This window comes from Lolium rigidum, chromosome 1, assembly GCF_022539505.1.
Source record: "Lolium rigidum isolate FL_2022 chromosome 1, APGP_CSIRO_Lrig_0.1, whole genome shotgun sequence".
Taxonomy (NCBI): Eukaryota; Viridiplantae; Streptophyta; class Magnoliopsida; order Poales; family Poaceae; genus Lolium; species Lolium rigidum.
The window spans coordinates 70,660,565-70,684,616 of record NC_061508.1 but is presented as its reverse complement, the minus strand read 5'-3'; the positions used below and the strand labels follow the sequence as shown (position 1 = coordinate 70,684,616).

Sequence of the window (24,052 nt, the reverse complement as noted above, 5' to 3'; positions counted from 1 at the left end):
GAAGAAACATCTAATCGTTGTCACCTCCACCTCTCGCTGTGTTTTAGTACTAACATTTGCCTTAAACAATTTCTTCCAATGATTCGCTCCACGGTTTCTTCCGGTTACCCAAAAACAAACAGCCGTGGGACCGGTTGTTGGATCTCGTTTACACGTTTGTTGCGTGGCCAGCGCCCAGCAAACGGACACGCCAGGTGTACTTTCGGGGGTGTGTGTGTGGCTTCTGTGCTACTCCCTGAGTCCTTAAGAGCAATTCCAATAGTATAGCCAACTGTTGGCTATAACAAGTTGTCATATTATTTGTAGTCATCATATAGCTAACATGTACAATAGTTGGCTATAAGAATGTAGTACTTTACTAATATATGGCCCACCTTTCACTCTCACAAGGTGCCTAGGAGCACGTGCAAGAGCTGGCTATTACATAGTAGCCCACCTTCCTTCTCTCTCCTCTTCTCTCTCCTCCAACTCATCTAAAATATATTATTTAATGTCTTATAGTCAGCTGACTAGACTCTATTGTACTTGCTCTAAGGCTGCTCATAGTGGGGAGTAACTTAGACTAGTAACATATGTCATGTTACTAGTCTAGGTTACTACCTTCATAGTGGGTAGTAACTTATATGTGGTGTCATGCATTGTATCATTTATTATGTTGTAGACTTATTTTGCCTTGGGGTGTGTGATGTTATGGTAACATAGCTAGTTACCACCTCACTCTCTTTCTTCATTTATTCGCATGCCATGTCACCAAAATGCCTTGAGATGTGTGATGTTACTAGCTATGTTACTCCCACTATGAGCAGTCTAAATGGATATCTAGTGTACTTCTATCTTTCCAATGCATTTTAATTGCATCTCTCTTATTGTACGGAAATCAAATCCAATAATATTAACCACATATTTTTCTTGTTTTCTACATGCACATACTCCAATGTATGTTAAAGAGAAGAGCTGCATGTTTCCAATGTATTTTTTACCTCACTTCATAATTTATCTTGAAAACCCCACGTATACACTTATTTGTGGACGGAGGGAGTACGTGAAGCAGCAGCTGACTCGTCCTTTGTTCCTCTCTTGGTCATGGGGCCCAGCGGGGCAGACGACTTGGTATATAGTACACCATATCGTCACAAGTTGCTAGGGGCATCTCCAGCTACCGGGCCACACGGAACTAGCCTTCAGGCAACGATTGTCTGTTTATGACTGGGGGTGCTCTAGCGTCTGACACATTTTGTCCGTCTAGATCGGCTATGTTTAGAAATGCATCACAAATAGATAAATTTTAGCCATATTTAGGTTATTTAAACCGTTATATCAACGTATGAATTACGTCTAAATGTAGTCCAGTCCAAAGTGAGTATAGTAAAATACGAATTTAAGTGGGGCACAAGAGATCCATGGAGGTCAAAGGGCTGACGGGCCATCATCTTGTACTTGAGATCTACTTGTGATTTGGCGACTATTGTAAGACTATTTGATTTTAATCTAAGTATTTTGTAAATGTTTTTCTATCCTTGATCTTATTGATACGAGTGAGTAGTCCTCAGATGCTGCGGGTTGAGGTGACCTCGCAACAATTATGTGTATCTAATACATGGAGATATTGTGTGGTGATTGAATAGAACAAATGTATCATGTTTCTTTGTCTCTTGTCTCTATCCATGGATTTGAAGGTACCCAAGATCCCGGAGATTGATAAAGATGAGAGATGGGATGAGTAGTGAATTGGCGATCTCAACCCAGTGACAAAAAGGGGAGTAAGATTTTCGTTCAAGGATCTACTTAGAAATAACAGTAACATCATCATACTTAATAATTGATATGTATTTTACTTAATAATTGTTATAAACCGGTGCTTCGTGGTATAACGGTTGGATCAAAAAACTATTGCTATGCTTGTGGATTGCAGGTGATTTAGTATTTATGGAACATGCTGCCCACAACCTTATCTATATTAGATCATTTCACACATGAATGCGCTTATTATTATCTTTATCCCATATGTGTGCGTAGCCGCAGGTGAATCTTCAACCCTGTCTTATTTCCATCCATTGCAACAACCAACGATTTAAAGTAAACTATAACCGGTAAACGTAAAACAAAACGAGTAAACAAGTCTTGTAGAAGTTCCTTAGATTTTCATACAACAGTTGTTTCACATGGTTTAATAACCTAGGTCTACTAGGAAAAAAACTACTATACTACATCTGTTATCCGGATCGAAGGTATCAATCTTTTTTCTGGCACCGTTACCGAGGAAGCTATTCACTATCCTGGTAAGGTTACTAGAGATCTTGTTTTTTTAGTTTAGTTTAAGTTTTTAGTTTATTTCTTGTTATTATTTTACTTTATATTATCTATTGAAAATCTAAAAAACACAGTTACTTGTTTAATTGTTTCTTATATCCTAAAAATACCAAAAAGAAGCTTGGGGAGTATGCTACCCCTAGAGCCTCGTGCACCTATTACTCAACCTCTCTATTGAAGCGGAAACTTATGAAATTAAGCCTAACCTTTTGTGTTTAGGTTAGCAGGATTAATTTGAAGGCTCAGCTACTGAGGACTCAGGTTTGAACTTAAACACATTCACTGAGATATGCGACATGATGCACATAAAAGATGTTGAGCCCAATGCGGTCAAGCTACTCTTATTTCCAATAGGAAAGGCTAAGGACTGGTTGCTAACTTTGCCTAAAGGCACTATTACATCTTGGGAGAATGCACTAATCTTTTTATAACTAAGTTTATCCCTCCAGCTAAAACTATGCAACTAAGATCTAATATTACATGTTTTGCACAACAAGACCGTGAGCCACTAGCACTTGCTCAGGAAAGAAATAATGAAGCCATCATGAACTGTCCTAATCATGGGATACAAAAAATGGCTTATATTACACTTATACTATAATGCTCTTAACCCAATGTCTAAGTCTATGCTAGATACCGCAGCTGGATGAACCTTCATGGGAAAGCAAGTGGATGTTGCAAAACATCTTCTGGACGATATGGAAAGCAACCATGCCCAATGACATGTAGAGAGAACCTCCTCAAAATAGTGAATTCAATCACTCTGGAGCGCAATGAAGAGCTTATATCAAAGGTAGATGAACTTTTAAATATTATCAAGGGTAAGGAAGATACCCAACTTAAAGCTATAACTACCGAGGAAGTAAATTGTGTAGCCCGTAATCCTTATAACCCTGCATGGAAGAGTCAAAACTATGGCTCGAACTTTAAAAAGCAATATTCTAATCCGGCAGGTGATCCAAACAACAATAACACTTTAATAATTATAATGGAGCAAATTATGGTAATCTCCCGATTGTAAATGCTTTTAAAAAAATTATGCAAGCACAATCTGATCAAAATAACATGCTTGTTAAAATAACGGAGAACCATGGCAATATTATTGTTAAATTATCTAATCAAGAAGTTTCTATTGGTAACGATGTGCAGGCTCTGAAGGAAAGAACCAAGACCATGGAGGCACAGCTGGGCAAGATAGCCGAGAGTCAAACTCTCATACTTGCAAGACTTACAGGAAAGCCCGAGATAAACCCGGTGGAATACCTCAAGATGATGAGGGTTAAAAATGAAGATGAGAAGCCTAAAGAGCTGGATTATAGCAATACACTGTCTCAAGACTATACTGTGCAAGATCTCTTGAAGATGATCACCGTGAAGAATACTGGTATTAAGAAGGTAATGATGTTATGTACCAACAATTCATAAAAGAAGTAGCATAAAAGGTACACGAGTTAGAGATGGAATATAAAAGGCTAGCTGACAAACTTCCACTATTAAAATTAAAATAGGAGTTAATGAGATAGATGCACTATGTGATCTTGGTGCAAGTGTTTCGAAAATTTCTAAAAGTCTATTTGACAAGTTAAACCTTGGGCCATCTGAAACTACTGAAATGAGACTCCATCTTGCTGACTCAACTTATAAGAAAGTTAAAATTAAAGGATGTCCTGCTCTTATTGATCTTGTTATTCTGGACATGTCTGAAGATCCCATAACACCTATAATTATAGGTAGGACATTCCTAAGAACAATAAAAGCTCTGATTAATCTACATGAAGGGAATGTGAGAATATGACTAGTATCTAGATAATCATTTGTAGTTCGTTTCCCTAGGAAGAAAAAGGCCAAACCTAATGATGATGGTTTCATCACACTTAAAGCTAGCTGCATGTGAATCTTCAACCCAGACCTATTTCCATTCATTGCAACAACCAACGATTCAAAATAAACTAGAAAAGTCTAGTAAACATAAAAAATGAGTAAACATGTGTTGTAGAAGTTCCTTAGATTTCCATACAACAGTTGTTTCCCATGGTTCGATAAACCTAGGTCTACTAGGAAAAAAGCTACTATACTACATCCGTAATCCGGATCGAAGGTATTACCCCCTTATTATCGTGGGATTGATCTTATCCTCCTTCGGGCTGGTCGGCTGGGCCTTTGAAGGCTTCGTGCTCCTAGCCCAAGAGGCCATGCTGCTCCCGTTCGGCCCATGTGGCTCCTCCTGGGTTGTGGGCCCATCGGTGGCCCTCCGAAACCTTGTAAAAACTCCAGTCAAAACACCAAAACTTTTCCCAAAACCCGGAAAGGGACCTCCCATATATGAACCTTATTCTCCAGAAGATTCCGAACCTCCTCGTGATGTCCTGGATCCAATCCGAGACTCCGAACAACATTCGGTCTCCATCTCATATTTCGTATCTACCCTAATTGACAATGAACCTAAGTGTGTCACCTTACGGTTCACGAATGATGCAGACATGATCGAGACACCTCTCTGATCAATAACCAATAGGGGGACCAGGATATCCATAATGACTCGTACACATTCGAAGATGACCTCATCATCGAAAGAACCATAAGCATTCGTTAATGGTTCCCTTTGTCTCGAGATACTTTACTTATCCGAGTTTCGATCTCGGTATCTCCATACCTAGTTCAATCTCGTTACTGATAAGTACTCTTTACTCGTTCCGTGATACGACATCCCTTGTGACCTAGTCACATGCTTGGAAGCTAATTGGATGTCATCCCACCGAGAGGGCCTGGAGTATACATCAGCTGGATGGACAAATTCCATTCTTGATCCATGAGCTTCAACTCCCACTTTCAGAATACCCAATACCACATTTATAACTATTGAAATAAATGGGCTAATCCCTTTGGCCCATTGAAAGTGCATTGATCCCCCATGTGTGATTTTGGTAATTAATGACAATCCCTATGGACTAATATTTGCATTGAGTTATATTTGTAGGAGTTGTCCATAGGCAATTCTTGAACCTTATGTTGGCTTCAAGGTTGCAATAAGAAGAATTTGATGAAGGATATCAAGTGTCAAGTATGTCTTGAAGATGAAGATGAAGTGAGCCCTCAAGTTACTTCAAGACATCAACATGTTTGTATTAGGTTGCAATAAGAAGAAATTGATGAAGGATATCAAGTGTCAAGTATGTCTTGAAGATGAAGATGAAGTGAGCCCTCAAGTTACTTCAAGACATCAACATGATGAAGAATGAAGAAATGAAGTGCAAGTTCAAGATGAGCCAACTCGAAGAGTTCATAAGCTTGAAGCTTGCCATGGAGAAATGAAGTGCAAGTTCAAGATGAGCCATCTCGAAGAGATCCTTTGCTTGAGTCTTGCCATCCATATGGTGATTATGGATATGTGAAGATGCGCCGAAGAAGAAGCTCTCCCATGGTGGATTATGGGGGAGCAATCCACATGGTGGTCATGGTTATGTGAAGATGCGCCGAAGAAGAAGCTCTCCCATGGTGGATTATGGGGGAGCAATCCACAAGACTTCGTCAAGCAAGCACAAGCAAGAAAGGTGTTTCATCTTGTTGAGGTCAAGATCGTCGTCATCGAGCTCAAGTGGAATGGGCAAGTATAAGGTTTGCTCTTGATAGGGTTTCTTTCTCACCGGTCTCATAATGTAGTTGGAGACCGATTTATAGTTTAGTTGCCGTACTATCAAGAGGGCTCTCGAGTGAGTAACTCGATCGTATCGTTCGGAGAGAGCTCAAACCTTTGCATCCTTGCATCATCTTTCTTGGTTATTATTTGTACCTTATCCATGTGATGTTTTAGAGCTTGTTCTTATTCTCATGACAAGCTCTAGTTCATCGAAAACGGATTTCGCATAGATCACTTGTTGCGTTTTCGAGTTTGGTTCATCATCTTTCTTGGTTTTATTTGGATCTTATCCACGTGATGTTTTAGAGCTTGTGCTTATTCTCATGACAAGCTCTAGTTCATCGAGAATGATTTTTGCATGGGCAACTTGTTGCATTTTCGAGATTGGAGGTTTTACCGGTATGTCTTTTTTAGATAGGTCAAATCTTTCATCATTTTTTCTATCCTCCCTTGTTGGACTATGATGTTTTCCTGCATGATCTTGTAGAGCTTGTTCCTAGCTTCAAAACAAGCCCAAGATCATCAAAATCGGAGTCCGGATGCTAAAGTTATGCCCGTTTTAGTTTTGGTGTTTCTGCAGTTTTCAGGGGGGTGGATAATCCGGCCCGAATGCCAATTCCGGGCAAATATCCGGCCAAATATCCGGCCCGAGTCCAGGGGCAATTTCGGGGGGCGGATAATCCGGCCTGGGGGCGGATTTCCGGCCTGGGAGGTCCCAAACGGTCATATTTCGTTGGGAGGGGGTATATAAGACCCCCTTCTTCCTCCTTGGGCTGGTTGGTTCACTCTCTCTCTCTCCCCTCCATTGTTGTCCTTCAAAGCTTGCCCTAGTTCTTGATTCCTCCCATGATTCTTGCATATTCTTGAGGGAAAAGAGAGAGGAGATCTAGATCTACATCTTCACCAATCAAATCCCTCTCTTTGTGAGGGGAACCCACTAGATCTTGATCTTGGAGGATTTTGTGTTCTCCTCTTTGTTCTTCCTCTCTTATTCCCCCAATAGCTTTTGTAGCTTTGTTGGAATTTGAGAGAGAAGGATTTGAGCATCTTTGTGGTATTCTTGCCATTGCATTTGGTGCATAGGTTTGAGTTCTCCACGGTGATTCGTGGTGGTGAAAGCAAGAAGGTTGTTACTCTTGGTTTCTTGGAACCCTAGACGGATTCTAGGCCTTTGTGGCGGTTAGTTGGGAGCCTCCAATTAAGTTGTGGATGTGTGCCCCAATCTTTGTGTAAGGCCCGGTTTCCGCCTCGAAGGAAATCCCTTAGTGGAACCGTGACCTAGGCCTTTGTGGCGAGGGTCACCTGGAGATTTAGGTGAGGCGCCTTCGTGGCGTTTGGTGTGTGGTGTGAGTACCGCATCTTGGGGTGAGGCCTTTGTGGCGTTGGTGTGCATCGAGCAACCACACCTCAAGGTGAGCCTCTTGTGGCGTTCGGGAGCACTAAGCCACCGCACCTCTCCAACAGAGATTAGCACTCGCAAGAGTGTGAACTTCGGGATAAATCTTCGTCTCCCGCGTGCCTTGGTTATCTCTATACCCGAGCTCTTTACTTATGCACTTTACCTTGTGATAGTCATCGTGCTTGAAGTTATATATATCTTGCTATCACATAAGTTGCTTGTATTGCTTAGCATAAGTTGTTGGTGCACATAGGTGAACTCTTGCTTAGAATAAGTTGTTGGTGCACATAGGTGAACCATAGTATATAGGCTTTGGGCTTGACAAAGTAAACGCTAGTTTTATTCCGCATTTGTTAAGCCCATCTCGTAAAAGTTTTAAACTGCCTATTCACCCCCCCCCCCCTCTAGGCGACATCCGTTTCCTTTCAATTGGTATCAGAGCAAGGTCTCTCATTCTTAGGCTTCACCGCCTTGAGAGTAAAGATGTCAGCTAGAGGATTTGTGCACGATAACACTCTTATATTAGATGGCACAAATTATGATGTTTGGAAAATTTGCATGCTTAGTCATTTTCGGGACATTGACCCTCATATGGAGAAAATTGTAGATATAGGTTTTTCTCCTCCTATGGATTCACAAAATCTATCTTTAGAGGATGAGAAAAATTTATATCTCAATTCTCAATCTTCTAATGTTCTTATGAATGCTTTGCGAGATGTAGGTCTTTTTCGATACTTGCCTTTTTGGAGCGCTCATGAGTTATGGACAAAAATTCAAGATAAATATGATGTGTCCAATATTATTAAGGATGATTGCATTGCTTCCACTTCCGGCCGTGATGAGTTCTCATCTTCATCCACTTCACCAAAGTGTGTCAAGACACAAGGTAATGATATGGTGAGTGGTGATGAAAATTGCAATGTTGATATTGAGCTTTCTATTAATAATTCTTCATCTCTATCTCATTGCAATGTTTCATCTACGGACTCAAACACATCTAGCACTAGAAATGATTTACATGCTTGTGTTGATAGTCCTTGCATATCATGTGTAAGTTGCTTGAAAAAATCTAATGATGATATGCTTGCATTGTCTTGTGGCCATGATAAAAATGATTCTGTTTCCTCTAGTTGTTGTGTGTCTAACAATGTAGAGGAAACCAAAGATTCTATTGGTCAAGACAAGATCTTGAAAGGAGCCTCAAGTAACTCCTCATCTTTATCTCACGGTCCTCATATATGCCTTATGGCCAAGGGTTCCACGGTACCTCCTACCATGGAACCTAATATGTCTCGTGGTGATAAGGATGAGGATGAATATGAACAAGAGGATTGGGTTGTCTCTCTACGCGATAAGGGTAAGAGCGTATTCAAGGTTATTTGCAAAGATAAAATTGCTAGCACTCACTTCTTTGAAATCTTGACTACCGCTATTGAGAGCCAAAAACTTATTTGGATGCATGAGAACACCATTGATAAAAAGGGTGCTCTTGAACGAGAGTATGCCAATGATGTAGCATCCCTAAAGAATGATCTTGAAGAAGAACAAGAGACCATAGCCTCTCTTGAAGAGCAACTTAAAACCCTTGAAGTGTCTCAAAATGAAATAGTTTCTAAACTCACTAAGGAAAGAGACCATGCTAAAGCTCAAGTAAAAATGCTTAAAAAGGAAAATCCCAAAGTTGGTGTTGGTCATGATAAACTTGTTAAGGATCTAGATGATCTAGACAAGGCCCACAAGGTCTTGGAGAGCGAACACTCTATCCTCACCAAGTCCCATGAGCAACTTCAAGCTTCCTGTTTAAAAGAGCATACTATGTTACCCTATCTTCTTAATATGTCTTGTGATGATGCTTGTGCTACTAACTCTACTTCTTGTGAAGCATCTATCTTGAAGGAGAATGTTGAGCTAAGGGCTCAACTTGAGTTGCTAACTAGAAATTATGGGAAATTGGAAGAAAATCATGGAAAGCTTTCTAGCTCCCATGAGGATCTTCTAGCTTCTCATGATAGGCTAAATTTAGCTCATGAGGCTATCATATCAAAGGCAACACCTTGTGAGCCTCATGTGGATACTAGCACTACTACCCAAAATGCTATATTGCCATGTGCTAGTCCTAGTAATTCATCCACTCATAGTATTGCTAAATCTTGTGATGAATTATCTTCCTCGCCTTGTTGCTCTAACAATGAAGGTTCTACTTCCTCTAGTACTTGTGTTGTTACTAACCATATAGAGGAAATCAAAGAGCTCAAGGCCCAAGTCACTTCTTTGAAGACCGACTTGGTAAAGAGTCATGAAGGGAAATGCAAACTTGACACGATGTTAAGTGTGCAACAATCCCCCAATGACAAGAGTGGACTTGGATTCAAATCCAACAACAAGAACAAGTCCAAGATCTTGCCCTTTGAATAAGAAGCAAAAAGGGAAGCGGCCTCAAGCTCAAATTCATATTCAAACTCAAGTTGAAGAAATTCCACTTCCCAAGAAGAATCAAGCCAATGCTCCCATTGTGGAGAAATCTAGTGAGAAGAAGGAGAAGAAAAGAACTTGCTACATATGCCGTGAGAAGGGCCAAATCTCCTCTTTTTGCACTATTGGTACCTCATCCAACTCTATCTCCATTGATGATGTTTATTCTCTTCGTAAGGATGAGGGTGGCAATGTGTTTGCCAAATATGTTGGTGCTCAAAGTGGTGTCAAGAAAAGAACCATTTGGGTTGCCAAGCCTATTGTGACTAACCTCTTAGGACCCAACTTAGTTGGGGACCAACAATCCTAAACTTGATCAATAGGTGCTTGTTGGAGGGCATTGGAGACTTGGCTACATCATGAAGAATTAAGGGATCTTCATCATTTATAGAAATCTCAAGCCAAGTCTTGGTTATCTTGCTTCTATCATATATTCAATGTTCCTCCTTGCGGTAACATGTGCTCAACTCATTTATATTGAAAGTTACTCGCCCCTTTGCATGTGCTAGTTTGTGTTCCTAACATGTGTTTGTATATGTTGTGATTCCTATTTGCTTTTCTGAGAAATCAAGTCTATCATGTTGGGTTGCACACCATGTATTTGTGTTTGTGTTGGAGCCACTTTGCATCTTGTTGTATCTTATATGGCTCTTATGAGCGATTAATGGACTATCCCATTTTGGGGGAGTGGTATTTCTTTGGGAATTTCATGATCCTAACAATGTGTGTACATGAGGAATATCACTTAGAATTGATATTGCAAGATTATCTAGTCTCTATGTGGTATGCCATCTTCATGAGAAATTCAAATTCTAATGTCCATTAATATCTCTAGTTGGATCTTATTTGCCTCTTGTGAAAATAAATTCCTTATCACATTATTAGGGGGGGGGGGGGTAATAAGCTTGTGCATATTACAAGCCTAGAAAATGTGAACATTTGAGGTTGTGTCACATAGAATTGATATCGTAAATTATCTCTCTCCTATGTGCCATGTTTGCTCAAACAAGCTCCAATTTGCTTAAATAGCTTCATTGCTAATATCTTTGTGGATCTTATTTGTGAAAGTTTTTCTTGGCATGGTTTTTCACAACGTGTCCCTCAATACATGTTTGGGAAACCATGTGCTTCAAGTCATACTATTAATTGCTTTGCCTGTTGGTATGAATACTACTAATTGCTTTGCATGTTGGTATGAATACTATTAATTTCCTTGCATGTTCGTATGACTAAATGAAGCTACCAAGAAACTATCTTTGCATGATGGTTAACTCTTATCTTTTACCATATGCTTTATTCGTTGTAAATATGATCTTATGTATACTTACAAACTACCACCGGGAATATTTCCTAATACCTCTTGTCCTAGGACAAGTGGTAATAAATTATGAGGTAGATATTTATTGATCATATCTACATTGGCTCTTGTGTTCAAATTTCCTTATTTATTGCCATGAATTTGTTTTGCTTTGACTCCCATGTGTCTTCCTTGCATCTTATGGATCTAATTTGACTATTCAAACTTTCTTAGCATTTTAGTAGATATAGGTAGCGTGATGATCCTAGTTTTGTGCATTTTGTATTCATATGAAAAATCCTAGATAATGCACTAATCTTGGGGGGGCTCTTATATATTTGTTAGAATGCTTAACATCTCTTGATCATTATCAAAAATTTGGTTTTGGGAGATATAAAATTTTCTTTTTTTGGGTACTTTGTGCCATCATAAGAAGTGTCGAGGGTTTGGTTTATTTGTTGGAACCTTGCTCTCTTGGGAGTTGGTTATCTCATTCCTTTATGCTTAGGCTTAATTAGCTTCTTATAATGAGATAAGTCTTTGGTGTCAATCTTGTGTTGATTTGATTCTTTGATATAATTTGGGCAACCATTGTCTCTTGATTTATTTGGTGTTTTGTCCAAATTGTATCTTCCTTTGGTTCTTGAAAGTATTGTGCATGCATATTTAATATATGTATATCTTATGGCATGTGTCACTTTCTTTGATCCAATATATAGGGTAAACTCCATCAAATCCTAATTTGTAAGATGTGCATGAAATTCAATTTCATATCTATATGCACATAGAATTGTGGAGTTTGTCCTATATGTTGTAGTGTGTCTAACTACTTCGGATCCAATTAGTTTGGGGACCATTTTGTACTTACCTTTGTGTTAGGTACAATGGATATGCATTGGATGCTTGTCTCACTCTTGGAAAGAAGTGGTGACTCAATGGTAAGTTGAGGCAAGCTAGGATGGTCAACGAACACATATCTACTACATCCACACCAATGTTATCTCGGTAACAAGTATCTTTTCATGCATATTTTTCTAGCATCCAACCATGTGGTTGCATCTTGGCATGAATCTATTGATTTGCAAATGTTGTGCTTCTTGCAAAAGTCTTAATGAAACCTCTTTATTGTGAATGTGAGTAATTTGAGATGAGTGCATTTGTTGGGAAGTATTTTAAATCATGCCCATGATTCATCCATCCCAACTATGCCTATCTAGCAATTTTATTGCATATCAATTCCTCAAGGCTCTCACATGTGCAATATAGATGAAAGTGCAAATTTAGTTACTTCTTTTGGTATCCTCGTTTGTGATACTTGTTGGCTTTCTCAAATGCATCCCAACTATCTTCTATCCCTTGTTGATATTTGTGATGTATTTTAGTTGTTTGTGGTTGAAGTCCATGAATGTACAATAAGATAAAATTGAGCCTTTGGCCATGCTATTAAGCAAAAATTCTTATTGGTATATAGCATGACTTCGTCTTGGATATCATACTATATTTCTTGCGTATCTATTTTGTGTGTGCATGTTTCTTTGTGGATAAATATCTTTGTGATATTGCCCACTTAGAGAAACTTATACACATAAGAGATGATACATCTCTTTTGATATCTTATTTATTTATTGCGTGTTGATTGGTCATGCTAAGCATATAATTCATTGAAGACTATGATGATGCTTTTTGCTCATCCTTGTAATAGTCTTATAATATGCTTTATCATGTCTTTCACATATCCTCTTGGTTGAGCCTTTTTATTATGGTGCCTCTTACTTGTTGCTCAACTATTTGTTTGTTGCAAGTGTTAATCTTATTTTTTCTATCTATGATCTATTGCAAATGTTTGTGTTTTAAATGGTAATGAGGGAGTGAGGATTCCATGTTATGCATATTGTATTCAAATACAACATTTTAATTTATGCATGTACCTTGGGGAGCTTCCTCATTTGATTTAGAGCACTATCTTTTGGTGATCATTAGAGTTTGATTCACTTGATATCTTTTGTTTTTTTAATGATATTATGGGAGTGATGATTCCATGTTTGTGCACTTTATACTCCAATGCAAGTTGTCTAGTTTTGTGCACAAACCTTGGGGAGCTTCCTCATATTATTTAGAGTAATCTTCTTGATCTTATCATAACATCTATCTTTCTTTTGGTATCTTCTTTGTGGTTCATTTGGTTGCTTGCTTCATTTGTTGAAGCTTCTAGACTTTGTTATCTTTTTGCAATCTTTGATCCTATCTATAGTGTGATTCCTTCCGAATATTCATCATTGGATACGTGCATTTGATTCCACTCAAATTATGAGAAATGCACACGCTATGAAGGAACTCTCACTATATTGACCTTCTAAATTTTTCACCCATTTCGGCAATTGGTGCCAATGGGGGAGAAGTTTGGAGGGTTTAAGGGAATTTGGTTATGTCTTTGCTTTGTGCTTAAGCATGTGCCTTTATTGCATTGCATCTTGTTGCTTTGCATAGTTGAATAGTTAGAGGAAACTCCACTAGGCTTTGAATGCCAATATATGCAATGAAAGTCAAGATCATTCACACACGCATATATTATGGGGGAGTTTGCTCTATATATTCAACTTGCTTGCTACTTCAATTCCTTATATAAACCCTCTCAAAGAGATTGTCATCAATTACCGAAATGGGGGAGATTGAAAGTTCATGGAGCCCCCATGTGTGGTTTTGGTAATTAATGACAATCCCTATGGACTAATGTTTGCATTGAGTTATATTTGTAGGAGTTGTCCATAGGCAATTCTTGAACCATATGTTGGCTTCAAGGTTGCAATAAGAAGAATTTGATGAAGGATATCAAGTGTCAAGTATGTCTTGAAGATGAAGATGAAGTGAGCCCTCAAGTTACTTCAAGACATCAACATGTTTGTATTAGGTTGCAATAAGAAGAAATTGATGAAGGATATCAAGTGTCAAGTATGTCTTGAAGATGAAGATGAAGTGATCCCTCAAGTTACTTCAAGACATCAACATGATGAAGAATGAAGAAATGAAGTGCAAGTTCAAGATGAGCCAACTCGAAGAGTTCATAAGCTTGAAGCTTGCCATGGAGAAATGAAGTGCAAGTTCAAGATGAGCCATCTCGAAGAGATCCTTTGCTTGAGTCTTGCCATCCATATGGTGATTATGGATATGTGAAGATGCGCCGAAGAAGAAGCTCTCCCATGGTGGATTATGGGGGAGCAATCCACATGGTGGTCATGGTTATGTGAAGATGCGCCGAAGAAGAAGCTCTCCCATGGTGGATTATGGGGGAGCAATCCACAAGACTTCGTCAAGCAAGCACAAGCAAGAAAGGTGTTACATCTTGTTGAGGTCAAGATCGTCGTCATCGAGCTCAAGTGGAATGGGAAAGTATAAGGTTTGCTCTTGATAGGGTTTCTTTCTCACCGGTCTCATAGTGTAGTTGGAGACCGGTTTATAGTTTAGTTGCCGTACTATCAAGAGGGCTCTCGAGTGAGTAACTCGATCATATCGTTCGGAGAGAGCTCAAACCTTTGCATCCTTTCATCATCTTTCTTGGTTATTATTTGGACCTTATCCATGTGATGTTTTAGAGCTTGTGCTTATTCTCATGACAAGCTCCGGTTCATCGAAAACGGATTTCGCATAGATCACTTGTTGCGTTTTCGAGTTTGGTTCATCATCTTTCTTGGTTTTATTTGGATCTTATCCATGTGATGTTTTAGAGCTTGTGCTTATTCTCATGACAAGCTCTAGTTCATCGAGAATGATTTTTGCATGGGCAACTTGTTGCATTTTCGAGATTGGAGGTTTTACCGGTATGTCTTTTTTAGATTGGTCAAACCTTTCATCATTTGTTTCTATCCTCCCTTGTTGGACTATGATGTTTTCCTGCATGATCTTGTAGAGCTTTTTCCTAGCTTCAAAACATGCCCAAGATCATCAAAATCGGAGTCCGGATGCTAAAGTTATGCCCGTTTTAGTTTTGGTGTTTCTGCAGTTTTCAGGGGGGCGGATAATCCGGCCCGAATGCCAATTCCGGGAAAATATCCGGCCAAATATCCGGCCCGAGTCCAGGGGCGATTTCGGGGGGCGGATAATCCGGCCCGGGGGCGGATTTTCCGGCCTGGGAGGTCCCAAACGGTCATATTTCGTTGGGAGGGGGTATATAAGACCCCCTTCTTCCTCCTTGGGCTGGTTGGTTCACTCTCTCTCTCTCCCCTCCATTGTTGTCCTTCAAAGCTTGCCCTAGTTCTTTATTCCTCCCATGATTCTTGCATATTCTTGAGGGAAAAGAGAGAGGAGATCTAGATCTACATCTTCACCAATCAAATCCCTCTCTTTGTGAGGGGAATCCACTAGATCTTGATCTTGGAGGATTTTGTGTTCTCCTCTTTGTTCTTCCTCTCTTATTCCCCCAATAACTTTTGTAGCTTTGTTGGAATTTGAGAGAGAAGGATTTGAGCATCTTTGTGGTGTTCTTGCCATTGCATTTGGTGCATAGGTTTGAGTTCTCCACGGTGATTCGTGGCGGTGAAAGCAAGAAGGTTGTGACTCTTGGGTTATTGGAACCCTAGACGGATTCTAGGCCTTTGTGGCGGTTTGTTGGGAGCCTCCAATTAAGTTGTGGATGTGTGCCCCAATCTTTGTGTAAGGCCCGGTTTCCGCCTCGAAGGAAATCCCTTAGTGGAACCGTGACCTAGGCCTTTGTGGCGAGGGTCACTGGAGATTTAGGTGAGGCGCCTTCGTGGCGTTCGGTGTGTGGTGTGAGTACCGCATCTTGGGGTGAGGCCTTTGTGGCGTTGGTGTGCATCGAGCAACCACACCTCAAGGTGAGCCTCTTGTGGCGTTCGGGAGCACTAAGCCACCGCACCTCTCCAACGGAGATTAGCACTCGCAAGAGTGTGAACTTCGGGATAAATCTTCGTCTCCCGCGTGCCTCGGTTATCTCTATACCCGAGCTCTTTACTTATGCACTTTACCTTGTGATAGCCATCGTGCTTGAAGTTATATATATCTTGCTATCACATAAGTTGCTTGTATTGCTTAGCATAAGTTGTTGGTGCACATAGGTGAACTCTTGCTTAGAATAAGTTGTTGGTGCACATAGGTGAACTCTTGCTTAGAATAAGTTGTTGGTGCACATAGGTGAACCATAGTATATAGGCTTTGGGCTTGACAAAGTAAACGCTAGTTTTATTCCGCATTTGTTAAGCCCATCTCGTAAAAGTTTTAAACCGCATATTCACCCCCTCTAGGCGACATCCGTGTCCTTTCACCCATGTAGTATTTTAGCTTTTCCTATAAATCTCAATGCCCGCATATGTGGCAGTCCATGTGAGTTTGATTCCAAGTTGGTGGCAGCTCACAAGGAAGTGGCAAGAGGTGGGAAGTTTAGTGCCACGTGGAAAGTTAGAAGAAAGTTAGACCGCCTTATAAGGTAGGTTGTTCCACCACTAGTAAGTGAGTGGAAAGAGGAGTAGTACACGCACACTCCTCCCCCTCGCTCAACTCAAAACACGCGCGCTCCGCGCTCGTGTTGAGTGGATTGAGCCTCGAGCCGAGACTTTCCTCCATTTTTGCAGTCTAGGAAAACGAATAGAGTCCTAGACGGACGTGTCGCAATTGGTCGGCTTGGGTCACTCCCGGATCGTGGGTTATCTGTAACCGACTTGAAATGTGCGACGTGAGCATGGCAGGGTTTTGCCACCTCTATCTGATTGTGCCGCTATCATAGCCTACACCATCCCGCCCGCTCGCGTGCACCGACGAATGGGAGATCAAGTCTCTGGAACCGCTCACCTTTGCGATCCTATATGGGAGAGGGAGAATTAGGTTTTTCGGAAGCGTTCTGCGCGACTGCTCAAGCTCTTCATCACGGGTCGTCTTCCGTCCAATTCGGGCGGTGCTACCTACCGTTGTCTTGAACGCCGTCTACTTCGACCCATCTTCACCAACATTGTCATCAACAACGTTACCGCTGCGACGACGACTGCTACACCTCCATCACCTCCACCATATCGGTACGTGCGACATATCCCGATCTGTTTAGGGATGGTTGTTATATTGTATCTCCCGCTACTATTCATGTTGATTAATGCATCTAGTATGTTCGAGTTTCACATGTTAGTAGTTGTTGTGGTCATGCTTAATATTCTGGAATTAATCATGGAAATTGTGCCTAATTATCCGACAATCCAAAAACCTAATTGTAGGTAATTTTCTGAGTTAACAGTGGCTGATTTTGCTGATGCACTGTGACCGGATAAGTTTACCGACGTGTACTTTAAGATGTGGCAGATTAAGTCCACACTCCGGCTTACTCATCTGAAAGTGTTCGAACTTAGTAAGGGCATACCTGAAGGAACTATATCTGACAAAGATCAGAAAAGTTCAAGGAAGCCAATACTCTCTTCGTTGGATGTATTCTGAGTGAGTTCTTGCTGACCGTATGTGTGATGTGTACATGCACATAACAGACGGAAAAGAGCTCTAGGATGCACTGAATGCTAAATTCAGTGCAACCGATGCAGACAACGAACCGTACATCATGGAGAGCTTCCATGACTTCAGGATGATGAGCAACTGTTTTGTATTTGAACAAGCTCATGCGATACAATGCATTGCGAAAGAACTTGAACTCCTTAAGTGTGGCTTACTTGACAAGTTTGTGGTTGGGGCAAAGTTGCCCCTTCACGGAAGAACTTTGCCACAACTCTCAAACACAAGAGACATGAGATATCAGTTGAAAGTTTGATAGCGTCTCTTGATATTGATGATAAAGCTCGGGCTAAGAATACTACTGAGAAAGAAAATGGTTAGTCTAGTGCCAACATGGTGCAGAAGAAAACCTACAACAAGAACAAAGGGAATAACAATACCTCCTTCAATAAGCCTATGAAGACTACAACCTTCAAGAACAAGAAGATAAACAAAGCAGAACTGAGCTACTTTACCTGTGGAGAGGTTGGCTATTTTCTAAGAACTGCCTTGAACGTGCAGACCGTAAGAAAAAGTGAAGTATGTCAACACTGTGACTGCTAGCAATGTTGATGGGTATGGTAATCTCTTTACTATTCTTTCGGTATTTCAATCTTCATGGTGGTGGATTGATACAGGTGCTAATATTCATATCAGTGCTGACATATCTATGTTCATTTCTGATCAAGTCGCCCGGGATTCTTCCGTCTTGATGGGAAATGGGTCACATGCTTCTGTTCGAGGAGGCATTGAGTAGAGGAGTAAGAGTAAGTACAATAAGATTTAGTTAAAGGAGTGAGAGTAAGAGAGAGCAAATAAGTAAGGATCTAATGCAAGAGACATCTTTAGCACGTGCTCTAGACACTTTGTGAGACTAAAATGTGGACCATGCATTACTAAAAGTAGTTATATATTTAAAACCAACTACTATACATATTGGCAATAGATTGACTATAGATGACATGACAATCTACACTGTTGTTCTTATACTCTTAAGGAAACAAAAAAAGAAGTAGTGCTAGAAAGGAAGACAACTTGACAACTTGACGCTAGACACTAACAACACGGAGAGAGGTGGATGCAAAGTTGCACATGCACCTTAATTTGAGAGATGCAAACACCACGGTTTCGCTTGCCGAGTAGCCGTGCTCCTCCTTGTGCCTTCCCTCTCCCCACGTAGTTCCTCATCGCACCACATACATGAGTACATGACGCACAAGTAAACAACCACACCCCTGCACTTTCTAAGAGAGAAAGCGATCTGAGAGACAGAGATATGAGATGAGGCGAGAGGGAGAGAGCTCCATTAAATTGCTGTCCACTAAATCGCCATTCTTGACTCACCACATGTTATCATGTTCATGTGCGCGCGCTTTCTCTCGTAAGTATAAAGCTACTAGCTCTGCCCAATTTTTGTTTAGAACGAACTAGCTTTGCTCCATTGTTGCACCATGTACGCACTGACGCCCCGCTGCAACCTCCCGTCGCTCCGCCGGGCGCCACCGCCGTGCCGGGCGGCCACCCCGACGACGCCAGCTATATCCGCGCCACCGTCCCGCGCCGACCCGGACGAGCTGCGGTCGACGTGGCCGCAGCGCGCGTGGACGCTGGCCGGCTCGGCCGCCGTCCTCTCCTCCCTCTCCGCGTCGGCCTCCCTCGCCGCCGACTCCGGCTCCTACGCCGAGCCGATCGCCGCCGCGCTCGCCGCCTACTCCCTCGCCGACCTCGCCACGGGCGTCTACCACTGGCTCGTCGACAACTACGGCGACGGCTCCACGCCGCTCGTCGGCGCGCAGATCGCCGCCTTCCAGGGCCACCACCGCCACCCCACCACCATCACGCGCCGGGAGCCCTGCAACAACCTGCACGCGCTGGCCCGCGCCATCGCGTTCGCGCTCCCCGCCGTGGACGCCGCGGTGACGGCCGCCCACGCGCCAGCCGCCGCGCACGCCTTCGCCGGCACCTTCGCGGCGTGCTTGGTGCTGAGCCAGCAGTTCCACTCGTGGGCGCACGAGAAGCGCCGGCGGCTGCCGCCCGGCGTCGAGGCGCTGCAGGACGCCGGCGTGCTCGTGTCGCGCGCGCAGCACGCCGCGCACCACCGCCAGCCCTACAGCACCAACTACTGCATCGTCAGCGGCATGTGGAACGGGGTGCTGGACAGGAACAGGGTGTTCGAGGCGCTGGAGATGGTCGTCTTCCTCCGCACCGGCGTCCGCCCGCGTTCATGGGACGAAACCGACGCCGCCTGGAAGGAGGAAACCGGCGAGGCCGCTGCAGCCACTGCCATTGCCGGTAGTGACAGTTCGTAACATGCAGTGATCATGGGATCTAACCTCTGAGTGATGGAATGTACATACATACGATTCTGTGGTATACGGGGGGATGAACGGGTTTGAATCGAATACTTCATCCTTGGTTCCTTGTGATTGAAAGGTTTCAAGGAAAAGAGTTTAGTTAGATGGAACGAAATTCAAAATTTTCTGTATACTTAGGTTGCTGTTGAATGTTCTCGATGCAAATCTAAATCTTGTGGTGTACTATAAAGAAATGCTAAAAAAATGATTATTTATATGGTCTTGAGCCTGCCCACGAGAAGTTTTTTTGCCCACAATTTTCTTGCGGTGGATATGTTTTTGTTCTGGTAGCATGTTCTTAGGATATCCAGTGTTTTCTGTCCACTAGACAGAAAAGGCAGAGTGAGACACAACCAGTTGAGCGGCCTGAGATGATCTACTCTTTGCAACATCATGCACGAAAAAGAGAGTTATATAATTCGTTTTATATTCAAAAAGCCTGGATGTAAATTACATGTTTGTACAGAATCAGTTTTTTGCGTCTCCTTCTTGAGCGCTTGATCCCAGAGGGGAACCAGCTGAGACTTTCAGAGCTGCAGAGGCCAAAGCCTAGAAGACGCAAGACTGAAGCTGAGACCTGTCTGAATCCCTCAGATAGAAGAACCACTGACTGTATCACAGCAATCGCTTCCAAGCAAGGACATTGCTGCTGCTGCATATCTTGGACATTGTCTTGTTCTTCACCCCAAAAGAGCATCACTTTCCTGTGGTGCGGTCCACATACCGCCGAGACAGTTACTTCAAACAGCTAGATACTTAGATGGGCAATTAGATCATTTGTCGTAGGCTGCAGTTCCGGGTATTCTTTAGCGGTCACACCTCATGGAACAGAAATAAGTCATCCAAGCAGCAGGACTGCTTCAGCTAGCAGCTTCACTGACTATAGGATTATATTATAGACCCTTGCATCAATGTGGTTGAGAAACAGAATGAGCGAGAACAGACCGTCGGTCTGGTGGCTAGGCGAGCGGGAGCACACGCTGCCCACCCGGGTTCGAACCTTGGGTTCGGCGGGTGCTCAGGAGTTTTCTTCTATAAAAATGCCAACAGGTGCTAGTGCCTGGGTTGGTTGCGAGAAACAGAATGAGCTGAAACAGAGTCCTCTTGATCTAGCTTCCCTCTCCAGAGGATAATTTGCTCATCTTTAAACAGTATAGGAACACATGGAACCAAATCCTATGGAATCAAAGAAAGAAGACTGAAGTTAAATAAACATTAAGACGGTCACTGCTATGATTGCAACACAGATAAAGGAGTATCTGGTTTCTATCGTAAATTCTCCACTGTTTCTATTGATGTGTTATAAAAGAAATATCTTCGATTCAAATTCCAAGTTCTAAGGCATAAAAGAACTTAGCTGCATCCATGACTACTGAGTACAAACTGTAGGAGTGTTTTACCTCAATCCCCAGCTAACTATATCAGTATAGTTGTTTGGTTTAGAAAGTTTATTGAAGTTATTTTTTTTCCAAGTTTCATTGTTCATATGGATGCAAGACCCTGTACGATTATTTCATAGTAAATGCAAGAAACTAAACCCTAATTACTGAAAAGTAGATAAAAGTAAACGGCAATATTCTTCTCTGATTTATTGAGAAGGGTTGGCCCCTTTATATGGTGGACAAGACTTGATCAACAAGACGGTAAATCTATTTAAACTTTAATTCAATATCTAAACTGATTGGACTCTTTCTTAACAAAGTTGCTTAATCAACTAGGACTCTAATTAAGGGATATGACCCCACGCTTGATGGGCTGAACCACATAACAGCAACACATAAAACGTAAACAACATACCCTCAGCTTCACACCAATTTTCTTGCAATCGCTAGTACCAGTGTGAGAGCAATCTAGTCTCACTACTTCCAAAGTCTTAAAGGCCTCTCTCACTTTTTCAACAACATTAACATAAACACCATTCCTAGCTGCACAAGATAAAAACATCACAACGACGAAGAAATGATATCCATTAGGATGGCAGTATGAGCTTATATGATTCAGAATACTCTTGATAGAAAATTTTAACTTACTCAATTTCATAAGCGGTGGTGAATTCAATCCTCTATTCCTCATTTCTTTGGTTTCCTCAAAAGTCAACCCTTCAGCAACATTTTGGACGACTCTAGGATAAATAGGAGCCAGTGGCTTCCACAACATCAATGGTATGACAGGCCGTTGTTTTGGATCATAGTTCCGACCACGATACAGGATAAGGATATTTATGCAACGGTATATGATTCTCCCACCTGTTTTATCCTGCAAAATTGTGCACTCACATCAGAACTTGACTAATGACCGAATATAACAGATAAGCAGAGTGCAATTTCCAATCTTCTTAGTTTTCCCAAGCATGTGGCAACACATTATGACCTCAAGATGGAAGCATATATTGTCCATGTCAAGAGTTGCCACCCCAAGACATTTGATCCTGACGGCTTCTGCACGTCTCCAGTGGTTGTGGATGTCATCGAGCATATTATGTGTTACACCACCTTTACCTGAGAACATGAAACATCATATATATTAACAACCTGAGCAAGGGAATGTCTTAAAAAATAAATGCAAATGTTCCTGAGCTACATGATCGATGAAAGAGAATGTTCAAATATAACTCTGCAACAACATATTCTGGCACTCCACACAAAAATGCACAATGCCATTTCATAGATTAATAAAAAGTTTCAGTATAGGAATGCCTTCTTTTCTGACGAATTTGACCCAATTCGATGCTACCCATTCTACTTGGTATTCCCTCATCAATCTACCAAAACGTGCAAACAAAATTAGGAGGTATAAAGCAAAAGCTTGGACAGCTACACTCACGAGACAGAATCGCCATTTGGACGCTGTAGTAGCATAAACTTACCCAAATTAATCTGCCGGGAGCAGTCACTGTGTCGGTACCTCTCGACGAGCTCCGCCACCTCCGCCTCCGACAGCGCCTCGCCAAGCACCTCCTCCCTAGTACTCTGACGGGCGTCTCCATCCCCGACTTCCCCGTCGACGCGCGCGGCGACGCCGTCCCAGGGCCGGTCAAGGCGGCCGGGGCCGAAGGGCGAGAACCGGGTGGGCTCGCGGAACCCGATGGGCCTCCAGGACGGGTCAGTCTCCGAGTACGAGTACCGGAAGTCGAAGGGCAGGTCGGAGCGCGCCGGCTCGTCGGGGATGATCTTAGTGGCCTGTGACTTGGGCTTCGGTGCCGGCGGCGGCGGCGCCGGAGCTCGAGGCGGGTTGCTTGGGATCCACGTGAACGGGGGGTCGTCGTCGTCCGGGTCGGAGAGGTAGGAGGCGCGGAAGAGGCGGCTGGTTAGAGCCTGGTCTCGTGACCGTCTGGGGCGCGGCCATGGGAGAAGCTTGCGAGGAAGAAGCATGGTGGGATGGGCCAGGGGGAGAGGAGGAAGATGGAGTACTCTAGTTGGGTTCGGGCTTGATGAGGCTAGTGGGCTTGATGGGCTTTTTGGCCTGGTCTGGTGGGCAATGATCAGATCGGGCATGGACAGCCCGGTCGGGAAGGCCCTGCACGAAAATCCTGGGCCGCGCCAGGTAGGGCTTGCAGAAAATTTAAGCCTAGTTTGGGCCAGACTTGTCGGACCGGGCCGGGCTTTTGACATTTTGGGCTGGGTTCGGCCCTAATTGTAAGCTGGAAGGTCGGGCTGGGCTCGGGCATGGAAATTTCAGATCGGGCTTTTCGGGCCGGAGCCGAAACCGGCTCGGCCCAAGGAATGCCCAGATTTTCAGATTGGTACTTACAATAGTGTACCAGATTTTCCTGGCATAACCCAGCTGGTCGCTTTTCTTCCTCGTCTCCGGTTGTTGCCCGATCCATAATCGTCGGATCATCGTCTCCGATTGTGCAGTTCAACAGGCGGTGCTTTTCCTCGTGTTGTTGACGCCACCTGCTCCTGCTGGCTACCCAAGTTTCCTCCATCGCCATGAACATTGCCCCGAACTCTGGCTCAAGTCCAAGGCATACCTCGTTGTCTCGTTGCAGCGAAGGGAAGGGCATGTACGAGCTGCGATGCAACTTTTGAAAGCTGCAATTGCGAGCACTTGTAGGTTGTCGAACAAGAACAAAACCATAGTAATATCTTCTCTCCCTTGCCCAA

The 24,052-nt window shown here is 42.6% G+C and overlaps 2 protein-coding genes across 2 annotated transcripts; one reads left to right on the top strand and one right to left on the bottom strand.

The window, feature by feature from the left end:
• Positions 1 to 18,827: 18,827 nt before the first annotated feature.
• LOC124675389 (fatty acid desaturase 4, chloroplastic-like) lies at positions 18,828 to 20,160 on the top strand. The gene has a single exon (XM_047211467.1). The coding sequence runs from the start codon at positions 19,044 to 19,046 to the stop codon at positions 19,899 to 19,901; it is 858 nt and encodes a 285-aa protein (XP_047067423.1). The 5' UTR covers positions 18,828 to 19,043; the 3' UTR covers positions 19,902 to 20,160.
• An 839-nt stretch (positions 20,161 to 20,999) lies between these two features.
• Positions 21,000 to 23,317, bottom strand: LOC124646904 (CRS2-associated factor 2, mitochondrial-like). Its single transcript, XM_047186949.1, has 5 exons — positions 22,813 to 23,317; positions 22,317 to 22,444; positions 21,977 to 22,202; positions 21,744 to 21,871; positions 21,000 to 21,122 (listed from the first exon to the last, which is right to left on the bottom strand). The coding sequence occupies exons 1-5, from the start codon at positions 23,315 to 23,317 to the stop codon at positions 21,000 to 21,002; spliced, it is 1,110 nt and encodes a 369-aa protein (XP_047042905.1).
• Between the last annotated feature and the right edge of the window lie 735 nt (positions 23,318 to 24,052).